Source organism: Schistocerca cancellata, chromosome 5 (assembly GCF_023864275.1).
Source record: "Schistocerca cancellata isolate TAMUIC-IGC-003103 chromosome 5, iqSchCanc2.1, whole genome shotgun sequence".
Lineage (NCBI taxonomy): Eukaryota > Metazoa > Arthropoda > Insecta > Orthoptera > Acrididae > Schistocerca > Schistocerca cancellata.
The window spans coordinates 619,243,037-619,266,087 of record NC_064630.1 but is presented as its reverse complement, the minus strand read 5'-3'; the positions used below and the strand labels follow the sequence as shown (position 1 = coordinate 619,266,087).

Here is a 23,051-nt window from a genome sequence, read left to right as displayed (position 1 = left end):
TAGTTAATTGTTAACGTAACGACAGCACATTTACTTTCTTTATTAACTTTACCCCTTTTCAAAATTAATTTCCACCAATTTCATTTGCATTTTTCCTTTCATTTAGATGTAACCCTTTCCTCCCTCTTTACCGACAAATTAACTTCGGTGACGATTGCTTTTCCCAAATTTGCACTAGGTGCACGCGGTTTAATTTTTCACTGTCATTAAGGTCGATAAGTGAGGGGGAGGTTACAGGCTGTAGCGAATTACAGGAAGACCTGCAGAGGATCAGATGGCTCTGAGCACTATGGGACTTAACATCTGAGGTCATAAGTCCCTTAGAACTTAGAACTACTTAAGCCTAACTAACCTAAGGACATCGCACACATCCATTCCCGAGACAAGATTCGAACCTGCGACCGTAGCAGCAGCGCGTTTGCGGACTGAAGCGCCTAGAACCGATCGGCCACACCGGCCGGCGCAGAGGATCGATGACTAGTACAGTGACTGGCGGATGACCCTGAATGTAAATAAATGTAATTTACTGCGAAAAATAAGGGAAGAAATCCGCTACTGTTCAGTTTCACAACTGGCGACAAACCACTGGAAACAATAACTGCAGTAAAATACATAAGAATAACCATCTGAAGCGACCTTAAGTGGAATGACCATATAAAACAAATTGTAGATAAACGACATGCTACGTTGAGATTAAAGAAATCCGTACATTAGCTGTTACTAACGATCAGAACAGCTATTTGGCCAAGGATTGAAAAAGTATACTACCTTCCTTAAAGTAGAGGAGAGGGGGAATATCACCAAAATGCAACTCTAGATCCAGAATGAATTTGTACTCTGCAGTGGAGCGTGTGCTGATTAGAAACCTGCTGGCAGATTAAAACTTTGTCACGGACCGGGAATGGAACCTGGGAGCGTCGCCTTTTGCGGGTATGTTCGAGTCCTAGTCCGGCACACGGCTTTAATCTGCCAGGAGGTTAAGAATCAGCGCACATTCCGCTGCAGACTGAAAATTCGTTCTTCAAATAGTCCCCTAGGCTGTGACTGAGCTATGTATCCACAAAATTCTCTCTTTCGGAGCTGCTAGCCGCACAAGGTATCCAGGAGAACTTCTTTGAAGTTTGGAAGGTAAGAGATAAGATACTGGCGGAAGTAAAGCTCTAGGGATGGGTGCTTGAAGAGTTCAGCAGGTGGAGCACTTGCCCGTTAAAGGCAAACGTTCTAGGCTCGAGTCGCAGTCCGACTCGCAGTTTTAATCTGTCAGGGAATTTCAACTCTGAAAAACCGAAAGTAAATTTTGCGGTATGTCGGTACGTTGCTTCTGCTCCACAAAATGATCATATGGGGAACCAGTGGCATCGTATGTATGCAGCAAACAAGTTAGTGCCAACGTATCTGCTGTTCTCGCTATGATAGCGAAAGATATCTCGGTCGAATGGCGTCTAAGCCTCGTTAAACTACAAAATGCAACCGTGGGCCTTTGGCAGACGGGAGATAAGTTATCAGAGATGGTGAAGTGTTTGTCTTTCTGTTGTTAAAACACGGTACAAGCCATTTCCAACCAGAGGTTCATGAACAAAAACGTTCAGTCGACAACAGAGCAGGGATACGTTAGTTTTTTTTCCGGAAAGGTGATGTCATCGGCCAGTCTGTAGAATAAATTTCAAAAACAGTTTGCATATGAGAGGGTAAATCGGTCAGTTAGGTTCTTTTCATAAAACTCCACATTTGACACATCTATGCGTGCTTACAGTGCTGAGTTCGCAACGCACATTACACTGTAAAGCTTACAAAAACCCCCTGTAGAAAATGGACATTAATTAGCCCAGTTATTTCACTTGTATAAGCCCCTTCCGTTACCCATTTATCCTGTAAATGACAATAAATGAGTGGATGTGAATATGAGTACATTTGAAATGTTTTTGCGGGAAAACAGTGAATATGAGTGGATTTGAAATCTTTCTGCGGGCAACCAGAGTTAGTACTAGGAGTGAATAAGCTTTGCAAACTTAACATGGTAGAAAGGCAGACGAGAGAACGGAAATAATTGAGCGGTGTCAATATGCTACGTCCGTATATCACTGGAATGTGGTGAGGCACATGTAACGGGATTTCTCCCTTCCAACTGTTCAAAAGAGGAACCGTTTCGTCCATGCAAACTTTTTCGCCACTGTTGCGGCGTTTTGTAAGTGGCCGAGCATGCTCTTCTGAGAAGTCCTGACTGAGTGGGGATCCACGTACTTGGCTGATATATTCTAGGTTTAAGAAGTGCTTAATCCGTTTGTTACAGCTTCGTTATGTTAAGGTAACTATTATTGGTTCCCCTTTTTTTCGATTCTTTTACTTAATTTTGCATCTTCAGTGTAACTTGATGGTGTGTCCTTTATCTCTTTTGAACTAACATTACTTGAGAGCTTTGTTTGAAGAACGAATCATAATGAGCTCCCACGTTGCTAATTTGATTATGTGTTACCTTATGAACCCCGTGCCGAATATCATAAGTTCACTACTCTTTTGACTGATGTACATTTGTGTCCAATGTTGCTACTTTACTCCATTAGGTCCCACGTGTTCTTGATTTCATAATTTCCAATAAGTGTTGCTGTATAAGTCCTGGAGCATGAACTTAAGCACCCAATTAACATCTGTATGTGCAGAGAATTTTCTGATGGTAACTATTTTTTTGATTCTTAGCAAAAATTTTGCCACACGTTTCTGATACAATACTGCTCACTGCCCCCTATGTCCATTCATTTCTTGCCTTAATGGAGTAGATTGCAGAATTAAACATAGCCCAGTACTGTTCACTGCCCCCTATATCCATTCACTGCTGGCTTTAATGGGGGCAGATTACAGAACTAAACATCGCTCACTCTCTAACTGTGCTTTTGCTTAAATGATCCTTGTTCCATCCGTTTTCTAGCTTCAATATCTTGAACGTGAGGCTGATCCCAAGTACGACAGAATCAATGTCTCCAACTCATTCCATTTTCAAACGTGTTAAAGAACTCCTTATTTAATGAATAGTTACAAAGTGGAAACGAATGCTAAATTGCGTGATCCTGTTTGTGTTTGTAATATTCTGTGTTTTGAATGTGGTACTGCATGTTTGATTACATTGTCGTCATTCATGAGCGATGAACCTTTTTTTGTCTTATATAATTTTATACCACGCATTGTTGCCTCCATCCTCTCACAAATGCCTATTATGAAAGATTAATAGTAATGGAATGTAGATTTGTCTTGAAAGAGGTATTCAGGTAAAGAGATGTGCCGCGAAATAAATCTAATGCAGCCTCCGCTACACTACCTTCTACCACATCCTCCTTAAATCCATGTTATCTATTTTGCAAAATCATCAGTTATCATGTTTGTTGTGTTGTATCTAAATATGTAATATTATTTTTTATACAAGCATGATAGGTAATCAACATATGTGGGTAGAGGTGCATGATAGGCATTATTTAAGAATGAAGGTGCAATAGATGCAACTTCATTAAAAAAAACACCTTTTATCTGATGACCCTATGCAGAATCTTTTCATCACCATGCTAGAGGTACGATTTACTGAACAAAGACATGTATCTGTAGAGCCTTACCATGGATCTTCCGGCTGGTCCTGGCGGAGGTTCGAGTCCTCCCTCGGGCATGGGTGTGTGGGTTTGTCCTTAGGATAATTTCGGTTAAGTAGTGTGTAAGCGTAGGGACTGATGACCTTAGCAGTTAAGTCCCATAAGATTTCACACACATTTGAACATTTTTGAACATGAATCTTCGCATCCGTGAGAATTTTATGAGAAACAAGCAGACGGTAGGATGTGTATTAATCATTATTTTTTCCGGAGTTCACGCAACTGTTGATTCAGCAATGACGACTGAATGGTTATCATTCTGTTAGCAGTGCATTTGAGTTGTACACTTTGGGTTAAAATGGCTCTGAGCACTAGGGGACTTAACATCTGAGGTCATCAGTCCCTTAGAACTTAGAACTACTTAAACCTAACTAACCTAAGGACATCACACACATCCATTCCCGAGGCAGGATTCGAACCTGCGACCGTAGCGGTCACGCGGTTCCAGACTGAAGCGCCTAGAATCGCTCGGCCACAGCGGCCGGCTGTACTCTTTTGGGGTAATTTGTATGTGTTTCAAGGATTTTCTAGGTTTTTGTATGGTACTTGGTAGCAGTATCGAATATTTTTTTATTTTGTTGTTTTGTGAGAGAGAGGATGTGCTTAAGCAATTGGAAGTATGACGAGTAGGTAGGAGGAATCAGCGTCATTACCTGTTGAAGAATGAAAAGTATAGCCGTGACGGATAGTTCACAGGACTTAGTGTTTGAGGAAAGTGTGGATATTCACTAGCCCAATAGGACAGAAAACATTGGGCTGACTAGAGAGGGAGAATTGAAGGGAACTCGTGTAGCAGACTGATAAATTCGCGTTTATTTTGCAGAGTCTGAACGAACAGAAAGGTAACCTTGCGAAAAGGTTTGACGAGCAAAAGGAGGGTCAACAGAAACGGAAAAGAAAGTCTGATGAACAAAGTCAAAAGTTAGATGTCCAAAACAGAAGATCAGATGAAATGAGAACCAGTTTAGATTTGGCGATTGCAAAAAGCTAAGTGACTACGGAATCTATCCTACAGGAACTGGCTGAAATAAGACAGGAGATCAGTGGAATAAATCAATGGGAAGGTTAAGTAGCATGGCGGATTAGTGAAGTGCAAGAAGTTGAACAGGGATTAACAGAGCGACCTGAAAGCTGTGTGGCTACAGTCTAGTATGACTTCATGCTGCGGTCGATGAGAGAATCACTGATAGTGATCAGCTCAAGGAAATAGCATCTGGAATTCGTACCAAACAATAGAAGTTTCTCGAGCATGTCTGTCAGTAGAAAGCATATAGCAAGTCTTCATACAAAAAAGCGAAGTAAATAAAGTAATGGAAAACTAAGTGTACTTGCAGTCACTGCCGAGCAGATCTCTTTCAGAAGTGAAGGTGGATCTCATACACAACTGGTAGCTGTAGATGATGGCGATGAAGTACAGACACTGCTGCGTTTCAAGCAGACACAACTTGAGGTTATAAGACGCATTTGCGAAATGTTAGGTCAACTGCAGCAAGCCCACTTACATAAGGAGAAAATACGTGTAGATGGTGTGGTGTCAACGCCAGACACCACACTTGCTAGGTAGTAACCTTTAAATCGGCCGCGGTCCGTTAGTATACGTCGGACCCACGTGTCGCCACTATCAGTGATTGCAAACCGAGCGCCGCCACACGGCAGGTCTAGTCTAGAGAGACTCCCTAGTACTCGCCCCAGTTGTACAGCCGACTTTGCTAGAGATGGTTCACTGTCTACATACGATCTCATTTGCAGAGACGACAGTTTAGCATAGTCTTCAGCTACGTCATTTGCTACGACCTAGCAAGGCGCCATGTTCAGTTACTATAATTACTGTCTTCAAGAATGTATTCTGAACAGATAATATTGTGAATCATGTACCGTCAAGAGCGACGTTCATCATCAATGGATTAAAGTTAAGTATCAAACTAAGTATCATTCCTTGTCATGTTCCAGACCTCACGTCAGTATAGTTCTTCCCTGCTCACGCCAGCTTGCGTGAGCTAAAACGCGTGCATTTCGGCCTCCACCCGTAACACGGTGTTGGCTCTACTGCTAACACAAAAGATGGAGCTCCTAAACTAGAATGCACTGACGAGAGCAATAATCGAAAACGGGTGGTGTCAGAAGATTTTCTCGATCTCGAAGACTTGTGGCACCAACTACTTGACATGAAAGCGTGGAAATCAATGATGAAGAGTGTAGGCAGCACTCTGTATCCATGCAAAAGTATTCTTTATTTCCAGCCACAGATGTGATTCAGTCAATTTGAACTTAGTCTTCTGCTTTCGCAGGAACCATTGTCGGAAATGAAATTCGTAATTAGCCATCTGTGAGAAGAGGTAGCAGCATGGATGCTGATTTTCATGAGCTATTTTGTAAAACGTATTGTGATTTTTGAAGAGATTTTCTCAATGAGTTTTGGTCGAAAAATTATACAAGAATGGATAAAGTTGAGCTTCCACATTATGGAGAATTACTGTGAGATACTCATCACAACATCCATCGCATATTTTAAGGAGATGGTAAATTAATACATAGAGACACCATATGATCTGCCAGACTTGATCCGAATTTGCCTAAAGAAATTACCCCATCGATTGTGATGGAATTTTGTAATCACAGGAAGGAAAAAGGAAGACGTAAATTAGTTTCAGACTTACTGCATGAGCAGGATTATGACTGAGGTTCAGATAAATCTGAGCTACTCCTTACTGAGCGCTCTGAACGAAGAAACTGGCCGCCGTATTATTCACAAAACCGAAATAAGAGAAGGAATGGGATTTGTGAATGTGAGTCTTGGAGTCCACATCCCTTGTACTGGTGGCATTTTAATAAAAACGCATCATCGATCAAAAATATGCCTCCTCCACATATCGGGGAAATCGAATTAGCTAATCCTCACAACAATGATAGTAACAGAGAAGAGGTTGTGAAGCCATTACAGAAGCTAACAGAAAGGATAACAAGTCATAAGTGTGAAACTAGGGAGAAAATGGAAAAGTCATGATTGTTGGACATAGACTTTGATGATGTCAGGGAGATATTGTATGAGGAAAAAGAGGAAACAAAAGCCTATAACTGTCCTATAATGCATGTAAAAGTATCTTCGATACATCAGAGAAGATATGTACAAAAGCTGGTCCGCAGCTCGTGGTCGTGCGGTAGCGTTCTCGCTTCCCACGCCCGGGTTCCCGGGTTAGATTCCCGGCGGGGTCAGGTATTTTCTCTGCCTCCTGATGACTGGGTGTTCTGTGATGTCCTTAGGTTGGTTAGGTTTAAGTAGTTCTAAGTTCTAGGGGACTGATGACAATAGATGTTAAGTCGCATAGTGCTCAGAGCCATTTGAACCATTTTGTTCAAAAGCTGCAGTGCAGAGCATGGCCAATATTTCCACTGAGGGGCAGTTACAGGTAAGTGTGTGGAAGTCAAACAGCAAATGCAGCTGGGTTTTCTAAGTAGACCATATTAGCTTAATACAAATTTTCTAATTATTCCATTGTTAACTGCTGAGGCAATCCTTGGCCTAGACTTTTTCAATTATCAGGCTGCACTAGATTTGACAGAAAGTTGTGCCACTGTAAATGTGGTTGGGTGTGTGATCGCATTGACCTTGTGCACTGTGTAAATAAAGTTGATATGGTCAATCAGTCATTCAGTGAAGTTGTAGTCTCGAATGTATGAGTGAGGTGTGTATTAGATACCATGATGACCTGCGATGGGAAAATTACAAAGTGAAAGAGTTGACTGAAATTATCAGAGAAAACAAACATTACATAGAAGTGGGAGCTGAATGAGAAGAGTTAGGCAGAATGTTGCATGCAAACAGGTGTGTGTGACCTAGTTCGCTGGGTTCAAATAAAAATTATATGTAAAGACTTCGAGTGAAGGAACACTGTAAGCTGGTTCCCTTCGTATTAGGACGTTTGTGCATAAAAATGACGTTGAGATTGGGCTGTATGCACGAAGAAGTCATGTGGATTACACAGCGTAACTGATCTTGAAATTTTCAGTGAATAAACGGTTGTGTATAAATTTCATGAGAAGGTGACTTTTGGATTGTAGTCATTATCGTTCGAAGTAAGAATTAGTGTACACGTGTTTCTCTTTCGTCATGTTTTGTTACAATATACACTCCTGGAAATGGAAAAAAGAACACATTGACACCGGTGTGTCAGACCCACCATACTTGCTCCGGACACTGCGAGAGGGGTGTACAAGCAATGATCACACGCACGGCACAGCGGACACACCAGGAACCGCGGTGTTGGCCGTCGAATGGCGCTAGCTGCGCAGCATTTGTGCACCGCCGCCGTCAGTGTCAGCCAGTTTGCCGTGGCATACGGAGCTCCATCGCAGTCTTTAACACTGGTAGCATGCCGCGACAGCGTGGACGTGAACCGTATGTGCAGTTGACGGACTTTGAGCGAGGGCGTATAGTGGGCATGCGGGAGGCCGGGTGGACGTACCGCCGAATTGCTCAACACGTGAGGCGTGAGGTCTCCACAGTACATCGATGTTGTCGCCAGTGGTCAGCGGAAGGTGCACGTGCCCGTCGACCTGGGACCGGACCGCAGCGACGCACGGATGCACGCCAAGACCGTAGGATCCTACGCAGTGCCGTAGGGGACCGCACCGCCACTTCCCAGCAAATTAGGGACACTGTTGCTCCTGGGGTATCGGCGAGGACCATTCGCAACCGTCTCCATGAAGCTGGGCTACGGTCCCGCACACCGTTAGGCCGTCTTCCGCTCACGCCCCGACATCGTGCAGCCCGCCTCCAGTGGTGTCGCGACAGGCGTGAATGGAGGGACGAATGGAGACGTGTCGTCTTCAGCGATGAGAGTCGCTTCTGCCTTGGTGCCAGCGATGGTCGTATGCGTGTTTGGCGCCGTGCAGGTGAGCGCCACAATCAGGACTGCATACGACCGAGGCACACAGGGCCAACACCCGGCATCATGGTGTGGGGAGCGATCTCCTACACTGGCCGTACACCACTGGTGATCGTCGAGGGGACACTGAATAGTGCACGGTACATCCAAACCATCATCGAACCCATCGTTCTACCATTACTAGACCGGCAAGGGGACTTGCTGTTCCAACAGGACAATGCACGTCCGCATGTATCCCGTGCCACCCAACGTGCTCTGGAAGGTGTAAGTCAACTACCCTGGCCAGCAAGATCTCCGGATCTGTCCCCCATTGAGCATGTTTGGGACTGGATGAAGCGTCGTCTCACGCGGTCTGCACGTCCAGCGCGAACGCTGGTCCAACTGAGGCGCCAGGTGGAAATGGCATGGCAAGCCGTTCCACAGGACTACATCCAGCATCTCTACGATCGTCTCCATGGGAGAATAGCAGCCTGCATTGCTGCGAAAGGTGGATATACACTGTACTAGTGCCGACATTGTGCATGCTCTGTTGCCTGTGTCTATGTGCCTGTGGTTCTGTCAGTGTGATCATGTGATGTATCTGACCCCAGGAATGTGTCAATAAAGTTTCCCCTTCCTGGGACAATGAATTCACGGTGTTCTTATTTCAATTTCCAGGAGTGTATAACAACCAAAACTACGATTGTCCATGTTGTTGATTGTAGTGATTTGTTATACTGCAGTTGTTTGTATTATCACGAAGGCGCTCTCAGAAGCACGTGTGGACAATTGGTTCAAATGGCTCTGAGCACTATGGGACTTAACTGCAGAGGTCATCAGTCCCCTAGAACTTAGAACTACTTAAACCTAACTATCCTAAGGACATCACACACATCCATGCCCGAGGCAGGATTCGATCCTGCGACCGTAGCGGTCTCGCGGTTCCAGACTGTAGCGCCTAGAACAGCTTGACCACTCCGGCCGGCTGTGGACGATTCATAAGTAAGTTTATACTGGGGAACTACAATATACATATGTATGTAAGTGTGTGTGTGTGTGTGTGTGTGTGTGTGAAGTGCATGATAACCATTAATTTTTGAACGAAGGCACGATAGATGTGTCCTATTAGGAAATAAAAACTGTATGAACCGAACTCTTTTATCTGGCTTTCTGCTCAGGATATTTTTCTGTTGCACATTTTAAAAATACACAGAGCAGTTTCAAGGGGCTGACATGCAAATATCTCTCACAGTAGGAAGAGACTATAGAGGGCATATCTCCAACATGTAAAGTGGACTGCAAGTGGAATTCAATTCTGATATGTCATGTTATAGCAGAGATATTCGTATTCGACAAAACTGTGGAACCAGTCACTCTTCATTTGTTAACGAAAGTGGCCGAGCGGTTCTAGGCGCTATAGTCTGGAACTGCGCGAATGCTACGGTTGCAGGTTCGAATCCTGCCTCGGGCATGGATGTGTGTAATGTCCTTAGGTCAGTTAGGTTTAAGAAGTTCTAAGTTCTAGGGGACTGATGACCTCAGAAGTTAAGTACCATACTGCTCAGAGCCATTTGAACCATTTTTGCTAACGAAAGAATTTCTATTGCACGAGGCCGTGTCACTGGGTTCGGTGATGTTGGTCGTTTTGTTTCTGGCATTTTGAGCTCAATGTACGTGCAATCAGTTAGGGAGTGTTTCAGATGTAAGTATTCATTAGGTACACGCTCAGCACTTATTACAAGGCGAAAACTGTCTGCAGCTATTCCATTTAAGAACTGTGCCGTAAAACTAGTTAATGTCTTTTTCCGTTACCTAAACTTAGTGCACACGTATAAAGCTTTGGATTTGTTATTAACTTCACCGAGATTTAGTCCTCTGTTAGCAGTGCCAAGCAATATTGTATCTCATTTGATTCTGAATATGTGTCCTGGAATCACGATACGTCCATTGTTTGAGTTTGTGACACAACTTGTGCTATGGAATCAACTTAAGGTATTGTTTATGTAGTGTCGAGGACTGCTTTCTGGATGTCTTCTAATTGCCTACCACTAAGTGTTTCTAAAGATGACAGTATGTGTGTTAGTACCTGTTTGTAGTTGACAAGGACGGTATGATTTATGTCGCTTCTAAATTCAACGTCACCAACTTTCTCCGCCGAATGCAACAATTTTTTGTTAACGCCGAACAACATAGGGAGAAACGATCATCGTAATAAAGTAAGGTGCCTAAATCAGAGCTCTCACGGAAAGATACAGGTGTTTTTTTCCGCGCGCTGTTCGAGATTGGAATAACAGAGAATTATTGTGAAGGTGGCTCGATGAACACTCTGCCAGGCACATAAGTGTGATTTGCGGAGTATCGATGTAGATGTAGATATCAAGGCATTTTATTTTTCATAATTTGGTTGAGTTCATCTGATGCTGTATTTGTTTTCCTTTTCCTATGTTCATTATATAGACCCACCGCTCTCCGAGTCGTTCGACGAGGAACTGCTACTGTACATCTTGAAAAAATGACACCTTGTGTCTTATTCAAATCCTTATTTCGATACTGTATATGATGTTTTCGTCCTACTAGGCGACAATGCGCACCCGCTTGAGGCTAGATCCACCTCTGTAGCCGAGGCCACTAACGCACACCTATGTTGTGTCTTTCGACTCGGAGGTATCGAATCCTGGTAGTGGATGAAATTTTCACTGCCAGTATTTAGACTGGCAAGGGGTGGGAAGGTGGTGGCGTTAATTTTCTGATCACGACACAATCTCCTGGATTAAATTCCTAACGTCATCGCAGTGTCACATGAAGTGAATGAATGTGAAACTGTTGATGATGGTCCGTCCGTTGGATGGGAATGTTAAGTTCGGCGACCCCCTTGGTGCTACTTCGAGAGTAGTTTATATACCAGCAGGACATTTCACCCCCTCCATTCTCTCATCATTATAATCATGCAACACAAATATAACCCTACACTATATATACATACATTACATTCACCTATGCTCTACAAATACACATCCGTCACGGCTCTCACATATCCATAAGGAAACTGGCCAATGCGCGCAGAGTTAAAATACATCTTCATCTACATCTACATGTATACTCCGCAAATCACACTTAAGTGCTGTCAGAAGGTTCATCGAACCACCTTCACAATAATTCTCCATTATTCCTCTCTCGTACAGGTGCGGGAAAAACGAACACCTATACCTTTGCCTGCGAGCTCTCATTTCCCTTACTTTATTGTGATGATCGTTTCTCCCAAGGTAGGTTAACAAATATTTTCGTATTCGGAGGAGAAAGTTGGTGATTGAAATTTGGTGAGAAGATGCTACCGCAACGAGAAGCGCCTTTGTTTTAATGATGTCCACCCAAAATCCTCTATCATGTCAGTGACACTCCCTCACTTATTTCGCGATAATACAAACCGTGCTGCTCTTCTTTGAATTTTCTCGATGTACTCCATTAATACTATCTGGTAAGGACCTCACATCGCGTAGGAGTACTCTAAAAGAGGACGTACGAGCGTAGTGTAGGCAGTTTCTTTTGCAGATCTGTTAGATTTTCTAAGACTTCTGTCAATAAAACGCAGTCTTTGGTTTGCCTTCCCCACAACATCTTCGGTGTGTTCTTTCTAATTTAAGCTGTTCGTAATTGGAATTCATTGGTTTATGATTTATGGTATAATAAAAGTTTAACGAACTCTTTTTAGCACTCATGTGGATGGCCTTACACTTGACGTTATTTAAGGTCAATTGCCAATTTTCGCACCATACCGATATCTTTTCTAAATCGTTTTACAGTTTGTTTCGATCTTCTAATGAATTCACTAGACGATAAACGACAGCGTCATCTGCAAACAACCTACGACAGCTGCTCAGATTGTCTCCTAAACTATTTATATAGATAAGGAACATCAGAGGGCCTATAACACTACCTCGGGAAACGCTAGAAATCACTCCTGTTTTACTCGATATTTTCAGTCAGTTACTACGAACTGTGACCTGTCTGATAGGAAATCACGAATCCAGTCGCATAACTGAGACGATACACCATAAGCAGGCTATTTCACTATAATCAGCTTGCGTCAAGAGGCTGAATCCATCCCGTGGGATATACTATATTGTAGCCAGCCGACACCACACGGGGGCAATCCTTCCGTGTGCAGACGTTGGCACCAAAGATACTACTGTTGTCCGACTGTGGTAGCAATGGCGGTCAGCACCGCCCAAATGCTGAGCTCACGAGTGCCACGCCCCCTGAGGTGAGGCGCCTTCAATACCACGGATAAAGTGGAAGAGAGACTGGATTCCAGCTCTATCCAGTTCTTCCGAGTTCTTGCTCAGTTGTGTAGTACCTCCATTTAATGGCGGTAGAAGATAGTCATAATGCAGTCGCAACTTTCTCTACGAAAGTCGTACATTAGAAGAGCCTTCATTATATATGTATTTTTCTGTACTGTGAACAGTTAAGGTGTTTAACTTATCCCGGCTTTGCGAAGGACTTGTATATGGAGTGCGACAAGGGCGCTCTGTGTCAGTGTTGAGTATAACACAATATTTCTCTCAGAACTTGTATTCTGTCATTCTTTTGATTTCTGCCTCAGAGCACGCGCATCATCCCGATGGGACATCATACTTTTGGCCACGAGATTTTACTTAGTCACTCCGGATATTCCGGCCAACATTGTGATTCGGAATTTGCAATCCTGTGCTAATATCCCCATCAGGGAAGAGTTTAGGGTGAGGAGTGGAGTGTCCACCTGTGTGGCCCAACCAGAAGTGTTTGGGACACTAACAAGAAGTGTATCACCGCTTACAGTCTCGCTCCCTTACTTCTTGGCGCGAACAGTGCAGCATTGCAAGAACGGCATTAAGTTTCTAAGGCGCTCACAGATATCAAATCTGACAGCACAAATGTTGCCGTATGTGCTAATAAGCTTCAATGTAAATCTGAGTTACTTGAAAAGTATTTATGTAGCCTCATCGAGTTAGCAAAAATGTCAACATGAAAAAAGAGTGACACTACATTAAATATCTAAAAATAACTGCTACAAAAATTTGGAACAACACATCATGATGAACTTGGGTTCATTTGTAAATTTTTTAAAATTATTTTTTTACCTATTTTCGGAAACTACTTTCGTGACACTGTTTTGAAAACAAGAAATAGATATGTACAGCCACTTGTGATAACGTTGAACGGAGACAGTACTGTGTGGAAATGTTTGGGGGTTAATACGCCCATGTGACTTCTCACACCTTGACACATGTACCAGTGAAACGATCATGTACGACAATGTCACTGGGTGCATTACGTGTTGTCACCTTCCCACTTATAAGGATAGTGCAATATTGTTGAACATGGTCGCTTTGGTGGTACAGGTGTTATAGTGTGGCGAGGCATAATGTTACGCTGGCTTACTGACTTCCAAATCTTTCAACACGATACACTCACCCGTAAATATTTGTTGTGAAGCTGTATTCCTTCCCCACATGCGCGTTTTCAGGGGTGCATTCGGTCTTGATTTCGTTTTTATGGCGACAATGCACTACCGCGTCGAACAGTGGAGGTGAAGGAGCTCTCAGAACGAGAGGATATTCGATGATAGGACTGGCCTGCTCATTCCCCGACTGAAATCTCATCGACCACTTGTAGGATGTGTTCGGGAGAAGTGTTGCAGTATGTCCACATGCACGAACGGCCATCCAGCAATTGTCAACAGCGCTGCTGGAGGAATAGAAACCCTACCACAAACATGCGTTACCAACTTTGTGGCCATCACGGGAGAAGGTTGTAGAACATGCACTGTCATCCGTTGTGATCACACACCTGTTAAAAACCGTGTATCACATTTTGAGGGGTTGAGGGAACCATCACGAATCGCGACGGCTTCAGTGAAATTACTGTCTTTACCAAAACCGTCACTTCTGTTCGTCTCATTGTGTATTTTTTTCAGTCACATTCTGTACCATATTGTAGCAGTTCTTTTTAAGTGTCATCCAACTTTCATCGAGCTTTGGTGCTTGCCAGTGACACAACTTGAGAAGTTACTTTCGTCCTTAAGTTTTGCACACCAGTGTACAACCAGAATGAGTAAGAGAATTGCCAGGTTTCTCTGTTATGTCTATTCTCTTAATTTTCTCAATAGATGAAAGTCCAAATGTACGAATATGACATTTAGGTCTTTCTGGGTACCCCAGATGACCGATCGAATGATCTCGCTGAGTTCTTTTAATAATGTAATCATCTGTGCAGGGTGGGTGGAACATCCTTCATGTTGGTGCCATATGGGCCGCCTCTTTTCCCATGGGATAACTATGGCAGAAAATATATTCGGAACCGTAGGTAGGTTACCTGCAGCTCCCATCAGTAAATCCGGGACCAATGATGAGATTTTTGAAAAGGTAACAAATTTCTCTCAGGCAGTGTGCATTACCAACTGACTACACGAGTATACTGCGAAGACTGATTTGTTCATGGTTTTGGAGTTTGGAAGTCATTGCCATCAAGCTGTTGTCGGAGCGAAGAGTTTGAATGTAGTGCTCATAGGTCATACCTTTGAATTTTCCTACTCGCATAGCGAAGCCGACTTAAGCGACATATTGGATGTACGCTAGTGCTGACAAAATGTTAGTTATACTTCTTGCCGATCAGTACATGTTATTTATCATTGGCGTATTGGATTTTTCACAATAACACTCTTGAAATTTTTTTGTATAGTGTTTACACATACGGATGGTAAGGTCTTGGCACGATCAGGAAACATTTCAGCACAGAAACGCACCTCTACTCCAACAGTTTGGTGTCGTCCGCCATAAACGAAAACCATACCCACTCTTTTTTCTATCGTATACAACGTTAATCACCAGCTTCAGGAGCAAGTTTTCTGATGGCTGCAACAGCAGAACACACATTTATCAGCTTCATGCAAGGAGGCAAACTTTCGAACCAACCAAATGTTACTGATTTCATCCAGCAGGTGAGACCTTAAGAGATTAAACTTTTTGTTTTGGAATCTGTCTCTCCTATGGAAAAATTCATGGCACCCTCAGTGACCTAGGAATGTTAGACTTACAGCTGTACCAGAAAAATCGAAAAATGTTGAAGACTTTCAAAGCTATATGAACATTGTCTCAAGTCTGCAAACTACTGGTATTTACCCAAGTACCTGGGTAATATCGATGCCCTTACAGTGTAATACCAGCAGTATGAAATACAGACATAATAAAGTTCCTGTTCTAAGAAAGTAACATGTTTTATCTTAATATGTAACTATCAGTACACAGCTTCTTTATCGAAAATGGTGGTCAAATTAAAAAAAAATATCAACTGAAGGTAGAACTCTGTTGATACTTGTTGCTGACGGTTTTCTTAAGCTTATTTTAGGATTCCTCTCTTCAAAATCAGAAACAGAGTCTTTGCCAGTCACTTTGGTAATTTCATTGAAATTGTGATTACGGCTCAGTTTTTCCGCAAGGTTATAAGAAATTCACTGAAATTCAACCAGTAAATGCCATAGAACAGTTGTGCCAACGTTGTTACCCAGTTCAGTAATTCTTGCTGCGGTTCAGGAGAAAAATCAAATCTTTTCTCTACGGATGGTTTTTTCTCTGAATTTGATTTTAGTAGACCATAAACTGGAATATTGTTAGTATGTTCAACTACTTTGATACTCTATACACTATTCGCCCTCACTTCAGAAAAGTAAATGCATTACATTTAGCATTATGTCATTTTCTTTTTCCTGTCCTCGCCATCTGAAATTAGGTATAACACCTTATTTAAGAAGAAACACCTTTTTTGTAAGTTTTATAGCATCGTAAATATCGAAACCCTGTCGACATTGAGCCATATTCGTCTGTCGGTATTACCCACTGAGACAGCATGGTGGAGACTAGGCTTTAATGGCTCTGCTAATGCTAGAAAAGTTACAAAACCCATGCCGAAAGACACATTTTAAAACATACTGTGTGCCTACATTATAGTTGTTATTCTTAAGAAAGTCTGCAAACGCTCACCTCAGTTTAAGAATAAACGGAAGATAACATCAATAAAATTTTCCCAATTGGTGGCTTTAAGTGAGCGGACATCATGGAGTGTGACAACCAAGGACAGAGGTGGACAATGTGGTTTCGTGGAAGGAGGGTGTAAACACTGCGGACTTTCGCAGGCTGTTGGCGGCATTGTGCGGAGAGAGTACGTGGGCCACAAGAAATGCCCTTCCAACACGACAACGTTCGTGTCCATGGGAGTCGGAAGACTACGATTGCCATCGCTGAAATGGGCATTCAGGTACTGCCACACTCGCTGTATTCTCCTGACTTGATTCTTCCGGTTATTACTTATTCGGGGCTATGACCAAACCTTTGAGCAGATATAATTTCACAGACTTCCTGGAACTGCGATCAGCTGTGTTGCGATGGGTAAATTTGAGCATTTTCTCGTTTTTGGTAGGTTCGTATTGATAACAGGAAGTCACCTCAACTGTGATGATCATTTCCAGGAAAGAATCGTTCGCGTTTTGCGTTTCAGTCAAAAGACGACAAGCTTCAACGCGTCGTTCTTTTTGTTCAGGAGTCGACGTGTGCAGGACAAACTTTGCACAAACTTTTCTCTTCTCCAAAACATTCTGGAGAATGTCCCGAACACTTGGTTTAGGGATATTTCGTTGCTCTGTTGCGATTTGTGAAACAACGCATTGGAACACTACGGCCCCACATGCACTACTTAACACTGCCTGCTCACAGCCGACTGGTTGAATGCACGTGTGTTGTTTACACTTTTTAGTTCAAGCTCCGCCGCAGCTACTGCGCTGACGTCGCTTATAATCCAGGAATAAAATCAGGCTCGCAACTTTTTGGACGGAGGTGTATTTATGGCTCCCTGTCGTATTTGCAACATCCTGTATTCTGACGGAGCACCAGGCCATGAACTATCTTTCGGCTATTAAAAATGGGTTGTAACTCGGAACCCACATAGTCACTGGAAATTTTACGTGACCATTTGGTCGCAATAAACGTTACTGTTATTTATTCTTGTTTCTGGAGAGAAAGCAAGAAATCTGGTATTTTATCAAGTCTTGCGCTAAATCAGTAATAGGCCGACAGTGTATTTCTACAATATTTTACTTGTACATTGTGAAATATACTTTTAAAAAAGATGCATAATTGAACTATACGTGGATTTGTTTCCGTCTACTGTTCAATAAAAGACTGGGATAAATAAGTAACAATGCCACCCTGGATAATCAGCGTGCAGTGAGAACATCGAGCCATTTGAATGGAAAGCAACGCCAATCCTCGCCAACTTGCTTCACTGACGTTTGAATATGACGGAAATAAAAGTATAAACTGCCAGACCCACAAAAGAAGTGTCCGGCATCTCTCGAATAATTACGTAGAAAATTATGAGACTCAATCTCCGGAGAAAATCTAAGATTAGTTCTGTGCATCTCTTATACTAGACCCAAAGCCGCCGTGAAGAAAACAAATTACTGAGAGCTCACACAAGGCCGTATAACAGGTCGTTCCTTCTAAGCGCAGTCAGTGAACTGAGGGAGAAAATAAACTGAGTTGACAAAGATCATGGGATATCCCCTGATATCGTGTCGGACCTCCTTTTGCCGGGCGTTGTACAGCAACCCGAAGTGGAATGAACTCAATAAGGCGTTAGAAGTCCACTACAGAAACACTGAATCATGCCGCCTCTATAGCCGACCATAACTATGAATGTATTGCCGATTATGACCTCTCGATTATGTCCCATAAATGTTCCGTGGGATTCATGTCGGGCCACCTGGGTGGCCAAATCATTCGCTCGGTTGTCTAGAATATTCTTCAAACCAGTCGCGAATAACTGTGGTCTGGTGATATGGAGCATTGTCATCCATAAATTTGGCTGCAAATGGTCTCCAAGTAGCCAAACATCACCTTTTCCAGTCAGTGCTTGGTTCAGTTGGACCAGAGTACCCATTCCATTCCATGTAAACGCAGCCCACTCTATTAGGAGGCCACTACTAGCTTGCACAGTGCCGTGTTGACAACCCTGCTCTATGGCTTCGTGGGGTTTCCGCCACAATCGAATCTTACCATAACTTCTTGCAAACTGAAATCGGCGACGACTTTCGAGTCGTCTAGGGTCAAACCGATATGATGTTTGGTTTGTGGGGTCATCTGCGGCCGTACAAAGTCTCAGTTTCAACACAGTCCAATCTAGCCACTGTCACGAATGATGATGAGGATGAAATGATGAGGACAACACAAACACCCAGTCCCAGGGCAGAGAATATCCTCAACCCGGCCGGGAATCGAACCCGGGACCCCATGATGCAGAGGCAGCAACGCTAGCCACTAGACCACGAACTGCATCAAACCGATATGGTCGCAAGCCCAGGAAAGGCGCTGCACACGATATGCTCTGAAACAAAGGCTCTAGCGTCGACCGTCTACTGCCATAGCATATTAACGCCAAATTTCGTCGCGTTGTTCTAGCGGATCATTCGTCATACGTCCCATAGTGATTTCTGCAGTTATTTGACGCAGTGTTGCTTGTCTGTTAGCACTGGCAATTCTACGTAAACGCCTCTTCTCTCCGTCGATAAGAGAAGGCCGTCGGCCACAGTGTTGTCCGTGGTGACAGATAATGTTTGAAATTTGGTGTCTCGAGACATTCTTGGCGCTGTGGATCTCGGAATATTGAGTTCTCTAACAATTTCCGAAATGGAATGTGCCATGCATCTACCTCCAACTATCATCCGCGTAAGCATGTTAATTCCCGTCGTGCGGCCATGTTCACGTTGGAAACCTTTCCACATGAATCAGTTGAGTACAAATGACATCTCCCCCAGTGCACTGCCCTTGTACACTTTGTGTACGCGATACTACGCCATCTGTATCTGTGCATATCGTTATACCATGACTTTTGTCACTCAGTGTATTTCAGTACTATCAGCAGAGAAAAATACTCTCCTCTACACTACTGAGCAGTAATTTGCAGAGCACAGTAATAGAAGCATATTATACTCTGATGTATACGGCATAATTGCATTAGAAACTAACAAAGATCAACTGAAACACGATGAAATAATCCAGACAAATATAGTCGTTCGTGGAGTAGAAAACGCTTCCGAATTACGGATTTTACCTATTCGGTTTTAATGTAAAACCCTCTGGAAAAATATATTACAATTGACATCATAACTGAAGCCCCGTTCTCTTCGACTGGTAAAATAATGCAACAAAAGTGACTTTGTTTTCACACGAGGCACGTAGGAGTGTAATGTTACATCCGGTCTATTAAAGCATGAAATATGTCAATGTCGCTAAACAGTTCAGTTTTAATTCTTAAATCGACTTAAATGTAAATTTCTCCTCTGGGTGCATATTATAAAGAGTTTTAAGTTTTCTGTTCGATCAAGTATAAGTTCTTTTTTTAACTTAAACGAAGGCGAGATCAGCCATACGAAAGGCAAATACGAGGACGCGGTGAAAAATAATACCTGCGAAATTTTCAAGTGAAAATTATTAAAGATTTTAAAATAAAACATACGTTGTTAACATTCCATATCTTTATTCTTCATGTCTACATATTTAATTCTCAACATAGTCTCCCTGACGACGAACACAGTTCTCTCAACGAGAGACCTGTCTGTAGAATGTTTGTTGACGGTGGCACAGTCTCAACCCTATCTGCACCACTTCATCACTAGCAAAGCAAAGTCAGCGCAGGTGTTTATTAAGTTTTGGAAACAGATCAAAATCGAATAGGGCAAAGTCGAGACCGTATGAAGGATGATCGATGACGACGAACCCAAGGCGTAGGATTGTTGCAAATCTTGCAGTATCCGTGTGTGGTCTGGCAATATCATGCTGATGGAGGGGGTATTCCATGTGTGGACGAACTCCTCGAATTCGAAACTCGATTCCAGCACGCTGTTACTCAAGCACCGACATAGTTATGGTACACACCGTCATGTTACCCTCTAGAATTCGGAGCTCTCTAGCGGTAGAGGGCTGTTAATATGTAGACATGAAGAATAAAGACGTAGAATGTTATTAACTTTTGCTTTATTTAAAAAGCTTTGAGAATTTTCACGTAAAAAATTCGGACGCATAACTTTTCAGGCCGCCCTCGTATATTTGTAATAAGATATGCCAGCTATAACACTAATACTTCATGTATGCTGATAAATAACGAAAAATAGTCAGACGAACACACACAGACAGTTGTGGAAGAACTCTAGTTATTTGGATATGAAATAGGTAGGAGCAGTACACTAGAGGTTCACAGATAAATGTAAAGCGTTCAGCAGCGGATGAGCGATTAGTGTTGAGCACAGAAGCGCATGTCTACTCACCACTAAGGCTCTCATATCGCAGGTTGCGGAGCTGCGTCTCGTCAGATCTTCTGTAGCGTGAATAACTTTGACGGACACTGCCTCATCCATATATGCATGCGGTCTGGGCTGGGGATAAAACCATGGGAAATTCCCCCCAGCCCCTCCACGTCGTCCCTGGAGCGCTCCCGAAAGCTTTGTTCTCCGTTATCGCAGAATCGCTTACAAATGACGACAAAGGGCCGCCCTGGAAGCCACCACGGCGTGACCACCAGCTCTCAGTCAGGGACGGCGAGGACCGTCAGTGGACGAGACGCATACAAAATGACAGCAATTTAGCGCCACCCAGTAATGCTAGCGTGGAGTTTCCGCATGCGAATGGAAGTTTTGTCGCGTACTAATGTGACAAAGCCAGCACATTTTCCTGGACAGGCATTAAGACTAACATAACGTTACTTTATACACCGCTATTTCGTGCATCAAAACAAGAACAAAATATTCCTGTATTTACACAACCATCTCAGGTCCAGTAAGAAACAAAACTTCCATTTAAGCAGACATTCTACGGCTTCCACTTCTGCCTTTATTATTTTACGACTATATGACATTCATAGCTTCTTCTGGAGTTCAGAGATAATATCACTGTCCTTTTCTTTTTGTTTTTTGAAGAAATGTCACTATAGAGGTGCTCTTCGGCGACATTGACATAAGTTTAAAAGGCTTACCACAGTTCCATACTTACAACCATAAATAATGTTAAACTTCCTGGCAGATTAAAACTGTGTGCCAGACCGAGACTCGAACTCGGGACCTTCGCCTTTCGCGGGCAAGTGCTCTACCATCTGAGCTACCGAAGCACGACTCACGCCCGGTACTCACAGCTTTACTTCTGCCAGTATCTCGTCTCCTACCTTCCAAACTTTACAGAAGCTCTCCTGCGAACCTCGGTCGGGCACACAGTTTTAATCTACCAGGAAGTTTCATATTAGCGCACACTCCGCTGCAGAGTGAAAATCTCATTCTGGAAAACTCCCCCAGGCTGTGGCTAAGCCATGTCCCCGCAATATCCTTTCTTTCAGGAGTGCTAGTCCTGCAAGGTTCGCAGGAGAGCTTCTGTAAAGTTTGGAAGGTTGGAGACGAGATACTGGAAGAAGTAAAGCTGTGAGTCCCGGGCCTGAGTCGTGCTTCAGTAGCTCAGATGGTAGAGCACTTGCCCGCGAAAGGCAAAGGTCCCGAGTTCGAGTCTCGGTCGGGCCACAGTTTTAATCTGCCAGGAAGTTTCATATCAGCGCACACTCCGCTGCAGAGTGAAAATCTCATTCTGATAAATAATGTTAATCACATGGTTGCTACTATTCAGGATGTAACACAAATGTATGGTCAAACTTTCCATAAAGATTACTCAGACATAGATTAATAAAATGTGTTACACGGACGTGGCTCTGGGGATACTTTATTTCCGTGTTAGAGCTCATTTTCTATTTCTCTTCGCCCCGCGGTGTGAGGTGCCTTGTCACGGTCCGTGCGGCTCCCACCGTAGGAGGTTCGAGTCCTCCCTCGGGCATGGGCGTGTGTGTGTGTGTGTGTGTGTGTGTGTTGTCCATAGCGTAAGTTAGTTTAAGTTAGATTAAGTAGTGTGTAGGCTTAGGGACCGATGACCTCAACAGTTTGGTCCCATAAGACCTTACCACAAATTTCCAAATTTCTACTTCTCTTCATAATCACGTTAATCACGGGAAACACGGAGACACAACACGTATCAACATTACATGAAACGTTTTCTTACATGATATTCAAAATATCCTCTTGGTTACGTTTGGTTAGATGTGCAGTAAGTTCTAGTCTGGTTTACTACCAGTGCTTGTTGTTCCAGTTGAACGAATGTAATATTGACATGACTCACATCATTGTCCTACTAAAATCAAGTCTGTAGCATCAGCTGTTTAGTGCTTATCAAGCAGTCCGCCTGCTTGGCTGAGTAGCGGGCACGGTAGCTCAGTGTGTTCGGTCAGAGGATTAGCTGCCCTTTGGAATAAAAAAGTGAGTGACTGGATCATCGGTGAATTTGAAGGGGTGTCTTAGGACGTCTGTCCCGAACAAATGCAACGAACTGTATCAAACAAAGTGAGATTAAAACAAAAAAAAAGTGGTGACGTCTTTGCCTACGATCCAGTGAGCCCGGGTTCGATTCCCGACCTGGTTGGAGATTTTTCTCCCCCT

General features: G+C 43.2%; 1 protein-coding gene across 2 annotated transcripts in view; it reads right to left on the bottom strand.

Annotated features, from left to right (window-relative positions):
- LOC126187560 (uncharacterized) overlaps positions 1-21,054 on the bottom strand; it is a 76,334-nt gene extending 55,280 nt beyond the window's left edge. The window contains exon 1 of one of the 2 annotated variants that reach the window (XM_049928715.1): positions 20,853-21,054. In XM_049928715.1, coding sequence (XP_049784672.1) covers positions 20,853-20,942 — 90 coding nt within the window. In that variant the 5' untranslated portion in view covers positions 20,943-21,054. The remainder of the gene's footprint in view (positions 1-20,852) is intronic. The other variant, XM_049928714.1, reaches the window with a different exon arrangement.
- Between the last annotated feature and the right edge of the window lie 1,997 nt (positions 21,055-23,051).